The sequence below is a fragment of the Fringilla coelebs genome (assembly GCF_963513975.1).
Source record: "Fringilla coelebs genome assembly, chromosome: 5".
Classification (NCBI taxonomy): Eukaryota; Metazoa; Chordata; class Aves; order Passeriformes; family Fringillidae; genus Fringilla; species Fringilla coelebs.
The window spans coordinates 32,799,509-32,822,778 of NC_140033.1; the positions used below are offsets into that span (position 1 = coordinate 32,799,509).

General features: G+C 40.0%; 1 protein-coding gene across 2 annotated transcripts in view; it reads left to right on the forward strand.

Annotated features, from left to right (window-relative positions):
* The window catches only part of SRGAP1 (SLIT-ROBO Rho GTPase activating protein 1), a gene marked incomplete at its 5' end in the record, with an annotated part of 134,730 nt that overhangs the window by 105,805 nt on the left and 5,655 nt on the right, over window positions 1-23,270 (forward strand). For both annotated transcript variants that reach the window (XM_084206340.1, XM_084206341.1), the window contains 6 exons: window positions 1,331-1,391; window positions 1,553-1,630; window positions 3,124-3,258; window positions 13,080-13,185; window positions 16,261-16,485; window positions 17,540-17,619. In XM_084206340.1, the coding sequence (XP_084062466.1) occupies window positions 1,331-1,391; window positions 1,553-1,630; window positions 3,124-3,258; window positions 13,080-13,185; window positions 16,261-16,485; window positions 17,540-17,619 (685 nt within the window). The remainder of the gene's footprint in view (window positions 1-1,330; window positions 1,392-1,552; window positions 1,631-3,123; window positions 3,259-13,079; window positions 13,186-16,260; window positions 16,486-17,539; window positions 17,620-23,270) is intronic.

Genomic DNA, 23,270 nt, shown 5'->3' on the forward strand with positions numbered 1-23,270 from the left:
TTTTGAATTAATGATTTTATAATTCAGACTGATTTTATACTAAACTTCCAAATGAATTAGTCAATTCTCTGAGCACTTACATATTGGAAATTCATTTGGAAAGAAAAATTACAGCTTCCAAGACAAGAAATTTTAAGATTATTTATGAAACAGTAATTTCTGCAGCATAAGCATCAATTTTTCCAAATAGTTTTTAATCATATCATTTATGTCTCTAATCTGTATTTGATAACTTCTGGTCACTTGGGTTAAAACATCCATTTTTTGAAGTGCCAAAACAAAAGATTTCCAATGGTTATTTTGGAAAATAAGCAGTTTAAAAGAAAAAGACAAGTAACTCACTAATATAATTAGTGTATAGTCATCTTCTCCACCTCCCATCACAAATGCTATTTATCCCTTTTTAAAACACTACTGTGGAACTGAAAATGTAGCTACAGATCCCCTGCTGTGTCATTGCTGAGATGAGGAGCTGTGATTCCTGAGCTCTGCAGGTGGGGAGGTACAGGCTGTGACCTCCCTTTCCCAGTAACCTTGTGCATAGAGACAAAGCAGCTGAAGCACATGCTCAGCTCAGGGTAGCTGCAATTCACCACCTGGGGATTGCCAGCCATTTAAAGCAGCCAGAAACACCATGCCAGCCCATCATCTGCCCCATGGTAGGGCTCACAAACCAGCAGAGCCCATAGCAGTGCTGTCAGTCAGGAGCGACACATCATAGTACCCCATGCAATGTCACTTTGTGGCTCTGCTCCAAGACTGTTTCTCACAGTCCAGCAAATCCAGAAAAGCCTTGTTAATTGTTTGTGATAAAATTCTTCTTACAAAAAAAAAAACAACAAAAACCACCCCCGATTGAGGAATTGGGTCCTGTGTAATTAGGTCCATGTAGGATTTTCTTCACCAGAAAAAGAAAGGTCAGTTAAATGGATACAGTGGAGTCATCTTCATCATTAATTATTATTCTTAATAATAATCTTCTTTGAAGGCAAATTTACTGCTTTAACTCATTTTGCTTCAAAAATCTAAAATGCATGCATGAGCTTAGATGTCACATACAGTGTTAGCCAGATACAGGGACAGAGGTCGAGAACTAAATTTCCTGAAGAAATTATTTTGAGAACCATAATCCTTTTCTTTACCTGTTCCTTTTCCTCCCTCCCTAAATGGGAAGAGAGCTCTGTTAAAAGTGGTATTTTTTCTTAGGTGTTTTTTTGCCAGCACTGTATGTTCATCTAGATTGACCAAGTGCATTTTCACATTGAGGCCGTAGCAGGGAGGTTTCCTCTTTCTAATCTCCAGTTCACTCATTCTGCTCTTGTTTTTGCAGGATTCGGGGCAAGTCATTCCTCTCATTGTGGAAAGCTGTATCAGATTTATAAATTTATATGGTAAGATCTGAAACAACTATGTCATTTCATTATTGTCCTGACTTTTTTGTGTATCTTTTACATAACTCATTTAGCACCACACCTTTGTTTTTAAAATACAAATTTTCAGTATCTTAAAAAATAGAGTAATTTTTCAGCACTGTCTCCCATCTTTTCTGCAGGTCTTCAGCATCAGGGGATTTTTAGAGTGTCTGGGTCCCAGGTGGAAGTCAATGATATTAAAAATTCATTTGAGAGAGGTAATTGGATTTTCATATATTTGAGTACTTTAATATCTGACATTTAAAAATCTTGTAAATTCTAATCATTTTCTCTGTGTGCTGCACCTAAAACTTTCCACCATCACATGCTTAAAAGTGAAGTACATTGATGACATGTGCATGTTTTCCCCCCATTATGTCCTAGGAGCTTGAGGGGTTTTCTCATTTTGTTTAGACAAGGCATATGACTCTACAATCAACTGTAAATATTCGGGTTTTGTTAATGATAAACTGCAAATAATAGTTTTTGTATATTTTATTTTAAAGATCCTCAGAAAAGAAAGGTAATGAGTTTAATTTGATTCAAGAGACTACTTAATGAAATTTGAAAGTTCTGTTGCTTGATCTTCTGGAGTACAAGTGCTCAGCTTTCTGGCCCCTCTGCCAAAGCTGCATCATGATCCAGGAAAATAGGGAATTAAAAAAAGGATCATTCCATTTTTCATTCCCAAAGGAAACTTCAGCCCCCAGAGGAGGAATTACATGAAAAATGCCAGGAAATACAACCAGCTTTTTTAATATCAGTGGCTTTCAACACCCAGCCTTGGATTGCTCTGCTAGGGAGACCAAGATCCAGCCATCCTCCAGCTGTGTTGAACCAATACTTGTTACAATCCTTTTAAATCTTACATTCTTTTTTTCTTAAGTGTTAAAAGCTGGGTTGTTTTAATTTCTAGGGAAAATTAAAATTTCTTCAGATCATCTGCAAATTATAAAACCCTTGACTAAAAGCATAAAAAATATGCACTGTATTTTGCTCCCCAGTATTAGTTATATATATATGTCTTGTTAAACTTGATCTTTTCTTTGACAAGATACATCAAGCAGCTGTTTTCACTTGCTAAGTGAAGCCACATCCCTCCATTCTGCAGCTTTTAAATCTGCTTATTCTTAACTCCTCCTCCTAGGTAGTGTTATCCTTGAAGATCCATACATTTTAAAGTGTGTCAAAATAAAGATTATTTATGTAATTTAAAATTACATAAATAAAACAGTGCAGTCATGGCTGAGGTTTCAGTTAGATTTTCAACAAAGTGGTTGCACATATTCCTGATATTTTGATTTTTTAGAATGAAGATACATATTCAATTCAATGAGTGGTCTAACCCCATTTATTTTATGTAGGACTCCAAAGAAAAGTCTGCAAAACTCTATTCAGTTAAGAGTGTTTGGCTTTTTTATTTTACTAACTTTAAATCATAACATGTCCATAAATGCCTAGCTGGAAGTTCAGGACCTAAGAGATCACTAGGTTATGTAATTTTAAGGAAGCTTTATTTAGGCTGCCTTTTTTTAGTTTAATCATAGCCTGGGATTTCTAAATCAGTGTTTATTATCTTACTTGAATGCTTGCATTGCCACCTCCCACATACTAAAAACAAAAACCGCCCAAAATGTCACTTACTTTTTAAAATGTTCCATGCAAGAATGCTCCTGCATGTGTGTTTCATTCACTTTATTTACTTTTTAAGGTGAAAATCCTTTGGCAGATGACCAAAGTAACCATGACATTAACTCAGTTGCTGGAGTACTGAAGCTCTATTTCCGAGGGCTGGAAAATCCTGTCTTTCCTAAGGAAAGATTTAATGATTTTATTTCTTGTATCAGTAAGTATAAATTTCTGGTTTTTCTTCAATAGAATTTTACTTTCAGATACACAGTAGTAGCCTGAAATAACAGGCTAACTTCACACAGTTTCTTGAGATTATTTGTTTGCTGTGTGTAGCAGTCTGGCTCAGTTGTTAGTCATACTCACAGCTGCGGTTGTTCCCTTTTTCCATTGGGATTAATGTACAGTACAATTCTTTGTTTAACAGGGCAGGAAGAGTATCTTTTGGTATACAAGGGATAGTTAAATTTAAACACATTATTATTTTCCTCTGTGCACTGAGGCAGACAGAAGCAAATGAAGTTGTGAATGTGCAAACAGATTGTGTTGCTTTCCAAGGTTTTCATGCCCCACAGCTTGGGGTCATCACTGGTGAATAAATAACTAACTTATGTGTGATTCTGGACCTTGATTGTGTTCTGCCGAAAACCACCAGTGTAACCCAGAAAATCTATGGTGCGGGGATGGAGGGGAACAGCTGAGTGTTGTCTGCAGGAGAGCCTGGTCTGCCTTCCCACACACGAGTTGTAACGGGATACCTTGGAGGAGCGTCGCATGATCTGTGATCTGCTGCTCATGACCAGACATGGAGAGGTTGTAGTAATTTGGAAGGTTGTCAGTGGATGAGTGAATTGCTCTGACATACACAAAACCTCTTCCAGTTCGCTGACCCCTGCAGGTGTTGAGCGGTGAGGCCAAGCCAGCCATCAGTAGACTTGCTGTTCCCCGTGGGCACAGTGGTCAGAGGAGCTAGCTTTGAGGAAGAATTTCCTTTCTACCCTTCCTTTATAACTTGCCCTCTTCAGCTGAATGGAGAAAGAGGCAGTTTCACAGGTAATGAGAGCCAGTCCTTTGGGATATTAATTAGGCCAGGCTCTCCAAACTGTTATTTTGGCAGAGATGTCAGCCCAGCAGGCAGGGCCACAAGTTGATGGGTGCACTGAGTCCCAGGCTGGCAATCAGGTGTGGTTTTTGGCTGCCTGCTTGGGGGACACAGTGTGTGTGGTTTGCTTCTCACCTAGGGAAGACTGCAGTAACTCCTCCTGGAGGTTACAGATACATGCAGCACCGTGATCACGTCTATGAGCGGTATCTGGCCTTTCATTGGTTTTGCAGGGTTTTCTGCAGCTGTTGCTGCTTACAGACTTGGTGGCACTGAGGAGTCCTAAAGACCTGAAATCCACAGTTTAGCAGTCTGATCCCTGATGCTCAGCGGGACAGTGTCTTTTTAGGAAGCATAATCCTGGTTCTGCTTCAGTTCAGCTTTAACTGACTGTGGTGCCACAGCCCAGAAAATTTCTTCAAGTCATAGACATTGAAATGGAAAAAAGGATCATTTTTACTGAGTGTTTTTCTGCATGACAGGGATGATAGAACTTCACCTAATAATCCTGTGCTGGTTTCCATAACTTCTGGATTAAAGTGTATCTGCTGGAAAAATTTGTTGATTTAATGGCTTTGGTTGATAAAAAATCTACCACATTCTTGGATAAGCTGTTCAAATGAATTATCACTTTCATCATTAAACATTTGTACTAGATTTCTTTCTCAAAGTTTCTGCTGTCAGATTCTGCCCATTTGATGTTTTTATGTCTTCATTATTTTGACTAAGCATTAAGAGAAATATAAATGGTTCATACACGTGAAGATGTTACTGCAGTCTGCTATGTTGAAGAGATTTAAATACAAATGTAAACTGAATTTTAAAAGACCTTGAATGAGTGTTTAATGCTCAGGAGATGCAAAGATACTTGCCCAGAACAGCCTTATAAATGTGTTCCAAGAAGAGGAACCTGGATGATTTCAGAGTTCTCATTCACCATTGAAGGTGCTGAAAGAGGGTATTTGGAAAGAGGGGTGGAAGCTCAATGGACAGAGCAGATAGGTCTGTGTGGCGCCTGCACAGGCAGGAGAGATTCACCAGCCTTCCAGAGCATCACTGTCTGAGAGGGTTCCAGTTCAGTTACCCTGAAAAAAGTATTTCTTTTGTTGTTAAGAACTTCAAGAAAAATGGCTGTGAATACTAGATCCCTAGTGCTAGATCTTGTATCTTGTAAGATCTTTTCCACAGAGAATGTCCACTCTTGCATGTTCCTAGTAGGCAATTAATTATTTTCTTGCAAAAGAGTTGACAACCTTTTATTAAAATAATAATATCATCCAGCAGAACTGAAATCAGTAACAATAGCCTGGAACAAAGTTACTGCTTTTCACAACAACATTTTAAAATGTTTATTGAGAAAGAGGTGTTGCCATCTGATCCTGGTTTAGACTGAGTGTTCTCTGAGGATGTTATAAATCTGGATTGTAATCTCCATGACAGTTTGTTAAAACAAGGTGTAATGACTGAGTAGTTCTGCTAGCTTTGACTTTTGCTATTGCAGTTGTACAGGAAAGCAGGGGATTTTAGTCTGATAATATGTTGTAAGAGCCTGATACCTGTTTTCTTACAGGTTTTGGGAGAAGCATGGGGGGATGATTTTGTTGTTTGGTTTGGTTTACACAAGGTTATCATTAGGGGCATGCTGAAATGGCATATCAATGCCTTCAGCACAGGGAGGGGAGTTAAGTGTGGACCAAGATGGGACAAAGGGGGCTCTCTGTGAGCGCACTGGGGTGAGTTTGCTTTGTGTTGTCACAGTGGGGGGAGTTTGAATGAAGTATGAGGGCAAGAACAGCTCTTGTGCCTTGCTCCCAGAGCCAGCCCCAGAACCATATGCTGAGAGCAAAGGGCTGTGTGGCCACATCTTCTGGTTGTCTGAGAAGCCTGAGGTGGAGTATTTTGACAGCTGTGTACTATTCTCTGTGCTTTGTTGAATGGTGCACCACTTCCAAGGAATCAGAATGCTTTGTTGGGAAAAACAAAAACAAAAAAAACCCAACCAAACAAAAAACCCCAGCATTTTGAAATACACTGTGTAGCACATACGTGGTACATACTGTCATAAACTGTGGGTCTAAAACTCCATTTCCATGGCTATATTTTAAGCTTAACACTGGAGATCTTGGAAAAAGGAAAATTGTCTAGGCAAGATTTCTCCTTCATTTCAGACTTTGAATCAGTCATAGTTGTATAAGTTTTATTTCTGTGCTTATGTGGCACAGAATACATATTCTGTATCTCGGTCTTCCTGCTGATGGGAGCAGGGTCAGACTCCCTTTTTCTGTGAGAACTTAGGTTAATGTAATTTCTTTAGATCACAGTTGATACATAAAATCCACAAAACTCTCACGTTTAATTATGCATTTTTAAATACTCTTGTTGCATTCATGATCTGAAAAACAGTGAGGAAAGGAATAAACTTCTTTTCAAATAGTTTTTCAAGATAAATGTCAGTGTGGTTTCTTAATTGTTGGCAGAAATTGTTACAGAAGGGTAGAGGGAGAAAGCAAATTTGTTAAGTTAATGTTCACATAAAACCGTAAAAGGGCAGAATGTCACACATTTTATATGGAAATGTAATGTTGCCAGTGAAAAACCCCTTGAAACTGAAGTACTTAGTTATGGATGTCAGGCATAATTGAGGCTATAGTTGCAAAATGAACCTTTCCTCAGTGCAGCCACCAAGAAATTCCTTTACATTTATGCATATATTTCCAAATGAAGTAGAGCATTGTGAGTTAATGCTTTCCATTTTGTAAATACAGTAGAAACAATGTGAAATTACTGTGATTTTTATGGCAATTTGTATTAATTACACTCATGAGAACAATGTTATTCTGTTTGGGCTTATGATCTAATTTAGATAAAATTTGGGCCAAGTTGTATGCGCTGGGCCAGAGCAAGCATGAAAGGTAGAACAGAACATAAAGAATCCATCTGATTATGGGCCATAATGGTTTCTTCTCATCTTAAGGAGTGGCTACTCTTGGTCCCAGCAGCATTCTGTTATCCAGAGGACAATGCAAGGTTGGGGTGGGAAGAAGGAGAGTCACAGTGCACATTTTTCTGCCCCATTGTAGGAACAGATTGGGCCAAAACCAAGTATTTGTAACAGGAGCTACATGGAGGCAGAAGATGTAGAAGCTGAGCTCAGTAGGGCTGGCTAGTGAGCCAGCTGGGGGGACTCATTCACTTGGCTGCTGGGGGCCTGCAGTTTCTCTCCTGGTGTGGGCTCTCACACACATGGCTCACTCAAGTCCACATTTACGTAGATAGCTGTGCCAGGCAGCAGCAGACACGCCTCAGCTATTCAGACTGCTTGTCTGCACAGAGCATTACAGTTCTTCATGGTTTCATCTCTCTTGCCTTAAATTTCATAGATAAAAATGGCAAGATGAATGAAAACTTACGTCCTTTTTTTCTTCTGATTTTTGTCATTTTAGTCCCTTGCCACCAGCAGTGCCTGTTTACCCAAAGACCTAAATGTTATAAAAGAAAATGATTTTAGTTCTTTTCCAGACTACTGCCCATTACTTAAAGAGTAAAAAACTACTCGGAATTGTCAACTCTCCATGAAAAAGTTTTAACAAAATAGAAAGTGTTTTCCTCCCTAAGTGACAGTGGAGACTGCTGGGTTTGTCCTCGTGTAATGCCTTCTTAAATAGATCTGAAAAGAGCTGTGAGTGGCACTGCTCAGTTAATATATACATACCTTTGAGCTGGGTTGGACTCATGGACCAAAATGAAAAGACACGCAAATTGTCAACTTCAGCACTAGTACATATTCATGTAGATAACTTGTCAGCTGCAAATTGACCATAAAAATTACACCTGCAAGTGTAACTCAGTCCCATTTGACATTCACAGGGTGTGTAAAATATGCATTAGGCATTCACTCTGTTAGTAGGCACCACACCAAGTGGAAATTGCAAGTAATCCCCCACAAAGAAATACTACATTGGATTTTATCCTTCAAAGCCATGGTCCTAAAGTAGAGAGACATCTTACATTACCATTGTTTGCTTCCTCCTTTGTGCTGCCATTGCTTGTGAAATGTGCTTACCTTGCACAGCGCTGGATGTTGGTTGTAACACAATTCATTAGTTGCTGACACCAGGTTTCTTCTTCCATATGTTTTGATCAACAGTATCTTCCCTTTGCCAAATGTTTGCAGTGCTGTTGTTTCTACTGATATTGGCCCATGGAGGCTGGCTGTTTAGAGAGGCTGGTTGAACATTTGCAATCCAGAACTGATGTTTCAGATGTTTTCACATGTTTTCAGGTGTTTCTGAGCTCTGCCTGCTCCCAGGCTGAACCTTCTCAGTTGGATAACCATGTCTCACCTCCAGTGCAGGAGAGGCCACATGTACGACCAAGTACAGTGCTTCCTTTGCTTCTTTAAATTATAAAAACAGAGTAGTATGCAGCTGTCCAGTTGGCCCAAAATACTTTGAAACCACCAGTAACTGCTCTTATGCAAAAGACTTGTATTCTGCATCACTGCATTGATATATTTGAGTATATTGCCTTTTTCATGCTCCACTACCTCAGTTATTGTTTAATTAAACTTTAACATACATTTTCTTAATGTTATTTGAGATGGATATACCCCTATTTTAATTTCTAATTTAGTTTTTGTTTATTTGTGTTTGGGGGCTTTTGTTAGTAACTGTGTTTTCTCCCCTCTCAGGTTTCCTCTACTCTTCTGTGGTAGATTGTTCACTTCTGATCTCTTTCACTTCAGAGTTACCTTTCAAAAACCTCATCCTGGGTCACCAAGTGGTTAAAACTGTTATTTCTCCGGGAAGAGAAAAGTAGAGATTCATTGTTTCTGGGTGTCTCTACAGTCAGTGTAGGTGATAGTACCTCTCCAAAAGAGGTTCCAGTGTTCTTGGAGAAAGTTTTCTCTTTTCAAGGCTTGAGGGCCTAGGATTTATGTCTATCTCATGTGATTGAGAATCAGTCCTTAGTGTGTGGCTGACAGAGAGGCAGCTAGCTGATAAATATATGCATTGACATCAATCTCATCTGGATTCATTCATCCAGATCAAGGACATGGAACATTTGCAGAGTAAGTCCCTGTGAGATCAGTAAATAAAGTCTTTTCCAAGAGCAATGCAGGATTGCACCTCAACAGATTTTCTTGTGGAGTTTATGGTATTCCTTTTTGGAGGGTTTTATGAACAAGTTGAACAAACGTCTCTCAGAGGGGATTAAAGTGAAGTCAGAGGCTAAGATTGTAGACTTAAATGACCTCTGAGCTTTCTGTTTTCATTTGTTGTAGTAACTGGTGGAGGCTTCTTAGATCCAAAACACCTCAGAAACTTTGATGCCTAGATAATCTTATGGATAGACGAAAATCAAATTCCTTATATTGTTAGGATACTTTGTTCCACTCTTGTCAGATGAAGATACATTAATAGTTCTGGGCTCAGGTGCCTGGCTCTTCCACAAAGCACTATAGCTGTAAAACTCCAGAAGCTGGCTCCTTCCCCTCCTCTTGATTCACCCTCCAAGTATCTCCTGTGCGCTGCTTTGACAGAAGCACAGTGTTCCCACAACAAACTGCTTCTCATTTTACTGACAAGAAACTCCTACTTGTGGGTTTGACCCCCCCATGGCAGAGATGGGTCTGGAAGGCAGATGTGTCAGACCAAAGCTCCAAAAGTTTTGCTTTGCTGTGAGAACTGGGAGCTAGAAAATAATAACCATTTCACTATGTTATTTACTTGACATTAGTCTTGATTTCTAGTGGATATTCCTGTGTCCTTCATAGACATGTCTCTTCCCTGTCTCTCTCCACAGTCAGAAAAAATACATTAATTCTCAGTGTGTTTGGCCTTGCCAGAGGCTTGTCCTCTTGCTTGTCTTTGGGAATATGTCTCATCATATCATTAGAGTAATGAACCAGTTTTCAAATCCCCTGATTTCCATTTTAGCTCGGCAGTTAAATTGCCTTACTAGGACAAATCATGTAATAGCAAGAACTTCTGTTTTCTTAGCTGAGAAATGGGTAATACCTCATCAGGCACTCAGGTAAAAAAAAAAAAATCAGAGTAATGAAAAGAGTGTCTCCAACAGAAGTACTGTGAGAGGAGAGGCGTGTCCAGCTCTCTCCAGCATTGAGCTTGCCTTTATTTCCTTGCAGCAACCAGCTCATAGATTAGATGACCCTTCTGCCCTGAGGCTCTCTTCAGCAAAGCCATTGGAGGCAAAGCAATGTTTTTGCTTTCTTCTGCATGGGAAGCAGCAGAGCTGCAAATTCTTTCTGCCTGCATGTAAAAAGATTGCTCTGTATTCATTCCATCTTCCCTAAGTACCCAAACCCTCATGTGCTGCATACACTCAAGCAATGAGGAAATCCAGTTCCACATTTAAAAACAGCATGCAAATACATTACATCTTTACCTAGCTCCTTTAAACCAAATCAGTGCTGGGAAACAAAAGCCTCTTGAAATATGTGAAAAGCACATAAATTTACCACTTGACAGTAGTTTGGATTTTCAGTAAAAGGACTTTCATGGAAACTGGGTCCCATGTTTCCAGGAGAGTACTGGAAACACACCCATCTCATTCAAGTATGTATGGCTTGTAACTGCTTCAGTATGGAGTTCAGGTCACTTCTAGTACTTAGTACTGACTATAGGACAGCTGGGATAGTTCAACACAAGACTACACAGCCAGAATCTCTGTACCTACTCCACCATCTCTGTGCTGCCTGCTGGGACTGGTTCCTGACTCATGCCTCTGTCAGACTTGTCTAGGAATTGCTTAGAAGAATTGTAGTCGGCAGGGACCACAAGCCCACTGGAGAGTGTGATAGCTACTGAGTGGTAGTTGCCTGCCAGTGTGCCCCATCCTGGTTGAGCTCACTAGTTTAGACAGAGCAATTGCTGCCACAGAGGCAACACACTGCTAGAAGGAGCTGCTGAACCCACCTTGGGTCCCAGCCCAGTGCATTTCTCAGGTCTGATTTGAATTCAGCAATGACTGAACCTGGAGCAGGGCCAGTCTCCAGAATTGTCTGGAGGAGGAGGACTGTAGCACAAAGTATTAGCCAGGAAAGGCTGTAATGCAGAAGGCAAGTCCTGGTGGTGCATCAAAACTCCCCTCCAGTTTCCCACATGCGGCACACAGTGCTGCTGAAGCAGGAGTGTTGAAAGATGCCCATTGGAATGGGAAAGGACAACTGTAGTTGCTCTGTGGATCTTCACTATGCAAGCAGCTCCCAGACTTGGCATGTCCCTCCCATGGACACCAGTTCTTAACCAGTAATCAGAAATACTTCTTGACTCATGCAGTCCATGTTTACAAGCATAAAAATAAATTTCAGGTCCCATGCTCCGCTTGAGACGGCTTGAACTGATTTCCAGCTAGTGTTTGGGTTCAGAGTGACTCATTAGGTTATAAATTATACAGCTTGTCAGCAGTCCTTTTCCTACCAGCTCTGCAGCAGTTCACCAGGGACACTGTCCAGCCTTCAGGGTCTCTGCTGGGGAATACATTTTTACTTCCTAACAGAGTTTTGCTACTCTGCCTCTGCAGTAGATACATTTTCCAAATGGACATCCTCCATGCAAGCAGTGTAGGCTGTTGTGCTTCTGCAGAAGCTCTGATGGAGGCCAGTTTGATCCCGTCCCAGAATCTTTTGTTCCAGCACACAAGTGGTGCTGGGCCAGTAGAATATCCTGTGAATGCTGATGTGGGAGCAGATCTCACACCCTTTTGCTGCACTGGCATTTCCTAGTGAGCTATAACATTTCTAGGTGGCAAACAAATCTTGATGCCAACATGCTCTTCTAATGCTTAGTCTTTAATACCAAAATAACAATTACAAGATACCAGTTTTCTTCTAAGAAATGTAAGTCAACGCACATTTTGCATCTACAAATAAATACTGAAATAGCCATACCAAAGAGCACATAAGTAATACACACCAGTAATTCTGTTTACACTTACCACATTTTTACAGAAGCAATTATTTTAATTGTGTACTCCTAAATACCACATTTTGTGGTGCAATCTGCTTTTCAGCTATTGGAACCAGCTCCTGTTTCTGATTTCCAAATTTCTGAATATCTACTTTAGTGCCACTGGATAGGATTTCTCATCTTAGTCTGCTAAGATTTCCCCTAGATGTTGCTAATTGCAGCATACTTCCTTGGTTCACATAAAAACCATTACTGAAATTTGAGGTTGTTCCCACAGTGTCATTTACTGTGGACTCAGAAAACACACTGAGTTAAAAACTGAGGTACTGCTTTTTCTGAAAAACAGTTCAAGCTTTTATCCCATCACTGCCTGACTTGCAGCCACATAGTCTTTCTGACCAACACAGAAGATAGTGTATCCTTGTAACAAGACATTAGGAACTGATGGTTTTATCAGATTATTTTTCCCACTTCAGAAGAATTTCTGTGGACTGCTGTAAAATCATTTGAGAAAAATGCAGTCTTTCTGTTTCTCGGCTCCATACCAAAAAAAGAAAATAAGGCCTTTCTCTTATTTAGCCACTAAGAGAGTTATAGCTGGACATTTGATTGAGAAAACTTGCTAGAGAAGCTTGGTGATTGGATTATATATCTGATGGGGAAATTCAAATAAAGAGAATGCATCTGTATTTGAAAGGAATGGCCAGCATCTTTCCTTGGTTCCTTCAGGTTATTTATGTACTGATTTTGTGGTTTTGTGAACTGTCAAGCTCAGCAAGTGTCCAGCATTTGACTTAGACAGATTTGTATCTTCTTTAAAAACTGTATCTTTTAAGCTGTGTGGTTTTAATGAGATGGGAAAGAACTTCTAGATCTCATTTTTCTAATAGGCCAGAATTAGAGGCATGTGATGATAAAAAGTCAAAGTAAATTGAGTAAAGTGACTGAATGCTCTTTTTGACCATCATATACAAGGGAACATAAAATATTTTCTTCTGTTTGCAGGAATAGACAATCTCTATGAGAGGGCTCTTCACATCCGCAAACTCCTCCTTACTTTGCCCAGGTCGGTCCTCATAGTGATGAGATACCTCTTTGCCTTCCTCAATCAGTAAGTACTGACCCCAGATACTGCAGCCTTCGCTGCCTTCCTTTGCTGCTGTTGAAGTTCTTTGGGTTTACTCATACTCTCTTAGAATTCACATGTAAGCTCCATTTAACACAAAATATGATCTTCTAATTGGCAGTGGAAATCGAATGAAAACGCTGGATTCCATTCAAATTAAAATTCCATTTGTCCAGAGTTGAACAAGACAGATAAAAGTGTTGTCTGAAATGGGGAGTGCAGGCTACAGCATTAAAGCTGGCAACAAAATAAGCTGATAAGAAAAATAACAAACTGTAGCTACATTAAAACTAGTTTATGCAATTTAAAAATGCATTTCTTTTCCTTGTCTTAAGCTGATTTCTCCTGATGGGAAAAAACCCCAGTATATTCAAGCAACACAGGCACTACAAGCTACTTGTTTGATGCTAGGCACTGCCAGGGTGAGACTTTGTCTTGCTGCTTCTGTTTTCTGATAACAGGATAGAGAGCATACATCCCCTGTGTATGCTTTGATGTAGAGTAGCTTGTTTCTCACATTGCAAAACGCAGGCTGGAAGGAGGGTTGTGTGAGAGGGAAAGTGGTGTTCATGTCTTCATCATCCCAGAAAAAACTACTTCTTCCTGTAAGAGAAAATAAAAGACAGGTTGGGCAATTGAACTGTGTTTCTTCCTCCAGTCCTTCATGGCCCTCTCTGGTTTTGCTGACCCCAATGGTTTCACAGAAAATTTTGCTTATGTGCACTTTGCCTTGAGTATAACTTTTCTCTTTCTACTGTCAATTTGTCTGTTTCCTGTTCTATCTGTTTTCATGTCACCTTTTTCCTCTTTTTTCCTAAATTTGCCCTTTGCTGATTCATTCTGTCTTTGTGACCTTCCCCATTTCATTCAGCCTGTCTGTTCCTATAGAAACAGGGTCTTTTGCAGCCAGGTTATTTGTTCATGCCTGTAGTCACAGCTGTTCCTGTTTCCTTTCTTCTAGCATTTTCTGAACCAGTTTCAAGCGGTATGTAAGAGAGAGACAGAGATCTAAAATTTTATTAAAATAACCATTCATTTGAAACTGAATCCATCCCCAAAAAATTACACCATGTAAATGTCTTAAAAGCTTGCATCACAGCTTCTCCTCTGCAGAGACATACAGACCGACCAGAGCTGTCTAGAGGTGTACTTGTTATGTGATCATGTTAGCTACATCTGTGCTCTCCACAGGAATGCAGTTTGGAAAGCAGATTAAATACCTTACTGTCTCCAAATTGCTCCTGTTGCATCCACAGGAAAAATATTCCCATTATTTGACTTCCTGCAAATCCCATTCTGCTTTTTGCGTATGGAGTTATGCCTTCTTGACCACAGCCTTTCCAGGCAGTCAGTCCCAGTACTAGGTCACTCCTACAGTAAAGAGATTTTTTCCTGCTTTCATTGGAATATCCCTTGCTGTGTCTGCTGCCTCTCATCTCTTTGCCCCTGTGTCTGTCTTGCTTTTGTTAATAATCTTATATATAGTAGAAGCTAAATTCTTCAGTAACCTTTTTATCCAAAGGCTGAACAAACCCAGTTCTCTCTTCTTTAGATTATAATTCATATGCTTCAGCTCCCCAGCCATCTCTGTAGTAGTCCTTTTCTGGGCTTGTACCAGTTTGTCAGTCTCTCAAAACTAGCCACAGACCCTCATGTGCAACTTCACAAGCACCAGTTGGAAAAGGAATAATTCATTCCCTTAACCTGCTAGCTTTTCTCTTCCATAAATGCTGTGGAATGACTTCCATGCCATGGGCAGGACTTCGCATTCATCCTTGTTGAACTTAACTGAATTCCCATTTCTCCATTCCTCCATCTTATCAAGGTCCTTCTAAATAATAGCCTGGTGTCTGACCTTTGGCACATTTACTGCTCCCTTCCCAGTGTGGCATCACCTGTAAGCTGCTGAGTGTGCACTCCATCCCCTTGTGTAGGTCTTTCATGGAGATGCTAAACAGTACCAGCCTTGCTATTGAGCACTGCTTATTAACAACCACCAGCAGAACTTCACATTTCACCATGATAGTTACAATCATTTTTACAGTTTTGCGTGTATAAAGCCTGAACCACCTGATAAATCAGAAGAACAAGATGTCTCCAATTAACACAGGATAGTAAATCATGGCATAAGAAAGGGGCAGACATGATTAATTTTAAAAGCTAGTTATGAGGGTAGTCATGTAGAGGGTTTGCCTCATGCATATGTATTGATTAACCATGGAAAACACTCTCTAAAATTCCCTTTCTAGAGAGAACACGGTGTTGTATTTGAGCACAACCAGACATCAGAATTCTTATGCTGCTTCAGAGTGCAGGACAACATAGTATAGGGCATCCCAGCACTCCAGATTCTACTTGACTGGCCCCACATAGAACCATTCAAAAGCTAGCATTCGCATTCAGTAAAAATGCCAATGCCTTAAACAAGGGAATAGGTAGCAACTTCCCATTCAAATTAGAAAATTAGTAACCTTGCATTTTCTGGAAGAAAGGAGAGCTTGCAAAAGTTGATTAATAACAATGAAGGCTTTTTATTTGGACACTTCCATAATGAAACTGTTTGTGGGAGTTCGTGGGCAGAAGGCAAGGTGCTTAGGAATTTTAGTCTGTATGGTAAAAACAGAAACCAAAAGTCACAAGAGCCCTTGCAAGATCCAGGAACTTAGTTGCCTGCAGAAGACAATTCTGTGTGCCTATTGTGTAGCCAGCTGTTGAAAGAGATGTGCCAAGGTCCAAGGGAAATGTATACCCACTTTGCATCCAGTTCACTTGGAGCATCGTTGAGATAGAAGCAGCAGTTCTTAGCCCATTGAGTCAGCGTACACTCAACATGGTAGCCTGGGAACACATATGTATGCATAAATATAAATGTGCTATAAACTCACTTTATAGTGTATATAACCTAGTGAAGAACTCTTGGGTTTTTGTTCCATTAATGTGGGATTGTCAGTGACAACAGGAAATCTCTAAGCTGTGATTTTTAAAAGTTTTCTACCGTTTTCAGAATAAGGTTAGTTACAGTGGAAAAGTCAATTTTTCTTGATTTTTCTGTTATTACAGTCTTTCACAGTACAGTGATGAAAACATGATGGATCCATACAACTTGGCCATTTGTTTTGGGCCAACACTGATGCCTGTTCCAGACATACAAGACCAGGTGTCTTGTCAGGCACATGTGAATGAGATAATCAAAACTATCATCATCCATCATGAGGCTATTTTTCCAGATGTGAAAGAACTTGATGGACCAGTGTATGAAAAATGCATGGCTGGAGATGACTATTGGTAAGTCAGAATATTATCCTTCTGTCTCCTAAACAAAATCATTAGGCTGGTTAGAAGTATGAGGATAAATGAGAGGAGCATTTAGATCGACACAGTAAAGTGTTAAGTATGAAAATGTGAAGCAAAGGCAATTATGATGATGTTTCCTACAACATTTTGTGGAGGAAGTTGCTTTGTGTTCAGCCAGAGATAGAATTCCGGGTGTACAGAGCACACAGGCAGGTAGGAAATTGTCTCTTTGGCGGTGAACCACCTCAGAAAATTTCAGCTTATGGTGCCTGCTCCTTTTCTTTGTTGTGCTTTAACGGGGCAGGTAGCTAAATACCACACAGCAACTCACTCACTCTCCCCACAGTGAGTTGAGAGAGAGAATTGGGAAAAAAATGTAAAATTCATGTGTTGAAATGAAGAAGTTTATTAGGACAGAAAAGAAAGGGCAAATAACAATAATTCGAATATGCAAAACAAGTGATGCACAATGCAATTGTTCATCATCACTGATGGGTGCCCAGCCAGTGCTTGAGCAGCAGCCCCTGACCAGCTTTGTCCCAAGTTTATATGCTGAGCATGATGCTGTGTGGTCTGGAATAGCCATTTGGTTGGTTGGGGTCCTGGCTGTGTCTCCTTCCAGCTTCTTGTGCCTCCAAGTCTACTTGCAGGTGTGGTAGGTGTTCAGTGTAAACACTGCTAAGGTGCAACTAAAACATCAGTGTGTTATCAACATTATTCTCATCCTAAATACAAAACACAGCACTGTAGCAGCTACATGGAAGAAAATTAACTCTATCCCAGCCAAAACCAGGACACCCCTTGGCAGCAAACACACACACTTTTTATTGATAAAGGAATCAAAGCCCTCAATTCTGAGGGCTTCTTAATGTTGGAATTTTGTTTCAAGGAAATGCATATAGGCTTTTTTATTAATTATGTATTCATAGCACACTAGGATAATTATGTTGCACATAACTTTGTAACATTATAAGAATAATTTTAAATAATTTCATGGAGGTGGCATTTTTTTTGATGTATGTGGTTCCTCCCTGCTTGCCTCCAGTGACAGCCCATACAGTGAGCATGGTACCTTGGAGGAGGGGGACCAGGATGCCAGTACAGAGCCCCACACCAGTGAAGACGGTGAGTCTGTTACTTTAATGTGCCTTTGATGGGGGTAAGTTCTACAGGTGTTCCAGGCAGGAGGCCTTCTTCCTTTCCTAATTGTGTCTTATTTGAAAGAAGGAAATTTCAGTCCTGGTGTTCTTTACCAAATCTTCAATCTCTGTTTGTGTGCTTTTGCACTCTTGATCCGTCTGTGTTTGACCAGCTGTTTCCTTGTTCTCTCCTGATTTGCCCAGTCATAGGAAGGGCAAGAGAGAAACTATTTCAGTCAGCACATATTATTTTCTGACATAGTGTTACATTTTTAGTGACTCTTTTGTCTACAAAAACTAAACTCGTCAAAAGTGTGCCCTTAAATATTGCAGCTAGAGGATATTTGCCATTGAAGCTCTATTTTTATATGAATTTAAAAGCTGCTCTCTTTAAAGTATTTATAACAACTTAAAAACATGTGTGTACCCCCCACAGTGAAACTTTTGAACAGTAATAATTTTCTGTAAATATCAGTCACATATACTTCTGGGTATGAGAGGTATCAGTGAAAAAAATGATGCAACTCTATTGTATTAATTCTTTTTATCCAGGTCATAAATGTGTATTCAACTGTGACAGTTTGACCATCCTTCAGATGTCCCTCACAGTAACTTCTGCCAAGTTTCAAGCAAATTTAACAGATAGAAAAGGATTCTCAAAATTATTATATAACTACTATTTTTGTGAGAATTAGTAGCTCATTAGAGGTGAAGGATTCAGAATAACAGTCCACGTAGAGAAGAGCAGCAGTGTGAGCTCTCTGCCTATCTGGCCAGCAGGCAACCCAGACAGAGCAACCAGCAACGTGCAGCAGTAGAAACAAAAGCTTCCCCTTGTCCTTTGCAGAGGATGTGTAGAGGAAGGAAGAGGAAAAGACAGAGCAGAGGAGAGGGGAGGAAAAGAGCTACAGCAGAAAAGGATTTTTTTTTTTTTTAATAATGTCATAAAGGATACTGTTCAGGAGCTGGGACAATTGCTGTAGGGAAGGGAAGCCGGAAGGTGTATGTATAGGAAACTGCCTACACTGGTCCCGTTGCGCACAGAGCAGAGTAAACAATAGTTCCACTCTAGCTGTACCCGTCTGCTTTGTCACGTACACAGGCTGTCAGTGACAGATTGTCTGTCTCTTCCCCTTTGCCAAGGTGAGGAGGGGCAGGCAGAGTCTGTCAGTGCAGCTGTTTGGAGAGGAGGGTCATTTGGGTGGGCAGACATTACAGAAGGAAGGAAAACTGAGGGTAGGAAAGAAATCTTGGTCTTCTGCCTGGGTGTACAGCCATGCCTGTGCAGCAGGGAGTACCAACAGCTCTACAAGACAGGCTGTGCATGGGTTCCTCTTGACCAGCTCTGTACAACTAAACCCACCATCCTTCTACAACACATCTCTTCTAATCAGTGTGAACAAACTCATAGTTGCACCTTATTTTTCCAAGACAGTATCGCTATACTTTAGAAGAACTCCTTCCATTGGAGGTTTGAAGCAAGAGTGGAAGCTGAGGAAGTCTGCCTGTCTCTCATTTAGAGCACAAGTTAAGTGTAGATGATACACCAGTTCAATATATTGGGGCCAACTTCAGGGTCCCATGACCAAACTGACAGACAAAGGCACGAGTGGACATGGAGAAGAAGTGCAGCTTTTCAGCAGCCATCAAAGCAGTTCCTTCAAAGCCATGCCTAGGAAAGATGAAAACATCAGCAGGATACAGAGGAGCAGGACTGTGGCATTGCATGATGCATTATTTGTGCCTCAAATGTGCATCATCACGGGCTGTACTCCACCACTGTGTTGTTATACCAGCTTTACATTCCTGTGTAGTATTGCTTGTGTTGTGACTGTGTGACTGGGGAAGACAAACCCTGAAGAGAATACCTGTCAACAGGACAAAGTTCTGTTAAAAGATTTAACTGCTCAAGACATGGGTTTTTGTTCACTAGATCACCCAGTAGTTTAATTCTAGTTGCCTCATCACACCTTTCTAATTAATTCAGTGCCAAAAGGAAGCGGACATCTGTGTTTACAGAGAAATAATTGTTAGCACAAAAATATTTGTAAGCTAGATAAATACTGCTGCAAAGCTGAAGATTAACAAGCCCGGATTGCACACAAAAATGGTTCATTTTGGATTCCAACCTGCAAGCTCTAACCCATTTTTTCCCGTTAATATGGCTTTCTCTTGTAATAGCACATTTTTCTAATGTAGGTTACAGACTTTAAATTAAATGCACTCACTCTCTCTTTGCACACACATTCATGTGTTTGTGCTCTGGACAATTCCTTTTTAAAAGTATTATTTACACCAGATGAGAGAATAGGTGAAAATTTTTCAGTTTGCTTACTGAACTTTGTGAGTCACTGATAAACACATGGTGGATAACAAAAACCCTTCTGCTAAAGGGTCTGGAGTATTTTGGGGATTTAATGTGATTGATTCATTGATTATAAGCTGGATGCATCCCTGCCAGCTGAATGTGGAGAGAGGGAAAGGGAGGTGCCGCATTGCTGCTGTATTGATTGGACACGTGGTACTTACATGGCTCCCTCTGTTAGAACATGGAAGAAGCAGATTCTGTAAATGCTAAGGGTTTTTTTTTTCATGTTGAAAATCTGATTAGTTCATGCTAAAATGTTGTATACATACGTAAGACCAAGCTGCCTAGCCCACAGGAATTACAGGGTCATTGAAACATAATCCAGAGGTTACGCTCAAAACCAAAAGGATTTCTTTACTGACTGTTGCTGTAAGGTTAAATTGCAAGTGGCTCTCTCTGTGCCTGCTAGGAAAAAACCCATCTGTAGGGGCTCTGTCAGTCATGCTAGGAATGTTCATTACAGTTTAGAAAACAATAAGACTTTAAAAATTAAAAATTAAATTATGTCCACAGAGGTAAAATTCAGTAGATTAGGGGGAAAATACTAGCACATATAAATGAGCATATAAATATTTCATAACTGCTTTATTTTAAGCATATAAATTGTTGTGGGTTTTTCCCCCTAAGATTACAGGCGTTCATGTATTTCAGTTGATCACTGGAAAGGGAAGCAGGAAAGAAAAGGAGCTGCATTTTTCTGTGGTGTTTTCAGGCTTTTTTAGATATACAAAAAGTATCCTGAAAAGGGAAACATATAAGTTTTTCCTTTCAATCTGGAAATGAAATTTAATTTGTGAAGTTCAGAACTTTTGTACTCAAGCTGAGACACAAAAAAAAAATCTACCTGTAATTTTGCTGCAGACAAACCTTTACCTGAAAATGTCTCTGCAGTAAAGATTCAAAGGGTGTTGTTCATGTTTTACTGAAACAGCTGTTAGCATGCTTCCGTTACCTTCAAATTGATGAAGATATTTTATTCTTGTTGGAGTCATATGGTAAAGAGTGACTAGATTGTTTGCAAAGGAAGTAAACATTTCCTGAGGAAGTTAGACAGATGGAGTTCTCCTAGGAAAACATACATAAAATTAATGCCATACTCTCCATAGATATCTCATAAACTTAGGACAAAACTTTAGATGGTATTTCTGCTGAAAACAAAGCTTACAGGGACATGTCAGACTGTACATTGTTGTTTCCAACACATAGTCATTTTCTTGCCTTTCAATAGTGCGTGCTGTGATCAGCACTTTTGTCTAATTCTGTTTGTCAACACCTTGCAACAGTTCTTTGCTTTTGCTCTTCCCAGTCAGAGAACTGCTGTCCTGAGGACAGGACTTTTAAAATTACAAAACCACTCTATTCTCTGATGGGATGCAGAAATAGGGAGATAGCATCTTCCTGGGGAGTTCGAGGACATACTTTATTCCCAACAGACAGGGTACACCTGGGAAAACTGAGGAAGTATAGAGCAGAGCAACAGCAACTTCCTTAGGAAAAGTGCAGGGGATGGTGTCCCCTCCTCTCCTTAGCTCCTTGTGCCCTGAGGCATAGAGGGCAGCTGAGGGTCAATTCAGTGCCATCACCTCTGTAGGGAGGCTAGGTTTACATCTGGCGCTCCAAGCTCAAAACTAAAACTAACACATTTATTCTGCCCTTTCTGTTCTCCCAAGCAGCAGAAGTTGTTCCCACAGTTCTTCAGTTTGTCCTGATTTTTCCTTTCCATATCATTTCCTGATTCACTAGAGATGATAGCTGGTGAGATCCTGTATGCCACCAAACACCTCTTGGTATTTTAGCTAAATGCCTGCAGGTACGGACAGAGCAGTACAATTACACTTCCCTCTGAGCTGTCAATTTTACTGTTAGACATTCAGTACCACACAGAACTTGAGTTACAGATCCCAAATTTAGCTTTCATTGCCTTAGCTTTTTTGGAAATACTCATCTGTCATTCAGTAACCTTGATATTAAATGGCTTAACTTTCCAAAATGCATTTATGTTTAGGAGTAACTGTCATGGTACTTTGATTTTCACTATTAAAGCTTGACCTGTTACAAGGTGAATTACTGTTTAAGTGCAGTCTCAATACTGTTCGCTATAGGAAAGTTATCTCTGTGTATAAAGAAATGAAAACACCCCTTTCAGAGTAGGAAAACCTGTCTGAACTCATTTTCCGTCCTCTTCATGAAATCTGTGTGAAACTTCCTGGGCACTCCTCCCTGAGGAGGTGGGATTTGTTACCCAGGCAATCTGCTGTACATGTCTCAAAAGTCACATCCATTATGGGTACATTAACAATTCATACAGCTGGTTCCAGTGGGACAACGTCATTCAGACCTCTGAGAAAGAATGTGAGCCTTGCAGGTGGTAGAGGGATGCGATAAAGAGGAATCTCATTGCGCAACACACGTAGATGAGCATAATTCCATGGAGCAAGACAGGACTGTTTCTAGTTTAGTCCACTGATTTGTAAATAAAAAGACCTGTATACTTAATTGTGGGATACTGTATGGTCTGTTGACGTTAGCAGAGAAACAGGAAATTCCACAGCCAATCAGTGTAGGGGTTTGTCCATCAATCCAGTACTCATGAGCATTACCAGTTAACTGTGGAGAATGTCTAAGGAAAATATGTGCAGGAAACTTGGGATTTTATTACTTACTGTAAAACTTTTTTTTTTGTTGACTTAATTTTTTTTTACATTTAAAGTATTGCCTGTTTTAGTGAGTGACTGGCTCTCCAAAGCCTGAGAGGTTTTATTTCTGAATTCTTGACCTACTCTACCATAACCCATAAATTAGCTGTAATCTGAGAACTGAGTGTTTGTACAAATGTCTGCTCCTTTTCAATCCTACCTGGTTCCAGTATTTCCTTCTTAAAATAAATTCCACGAGCAATACACATGATAGGAGAACTGTGTTCTTTTGTCAGTGTTACACTGTTGCCATATATGAATATTGGCATATAATAATATGAATATTGCTCTTGTAAAGATGATGCAAGATAAACAGGCATGTTTGGTTTTACTTCTTTTCATTTTCTGTGCCTTACAGTTGCTTTGTGGCATCTGCATTTTCTATTAGAGACTGTAGGAATGACGACAGGGTAGCATATCATAATATCACACCACCATTAGAGGTTTCCCAGTTTTCCAGAATGTTTCTTTCTGTGTCAACATTATAGTTTCTTTGCTTAAAAACATAAACCAAGAAACCCTTTAGCCCCACTCACCAGGGTGAGACATTCGTAGGGGCCGTGATGTTTGTTA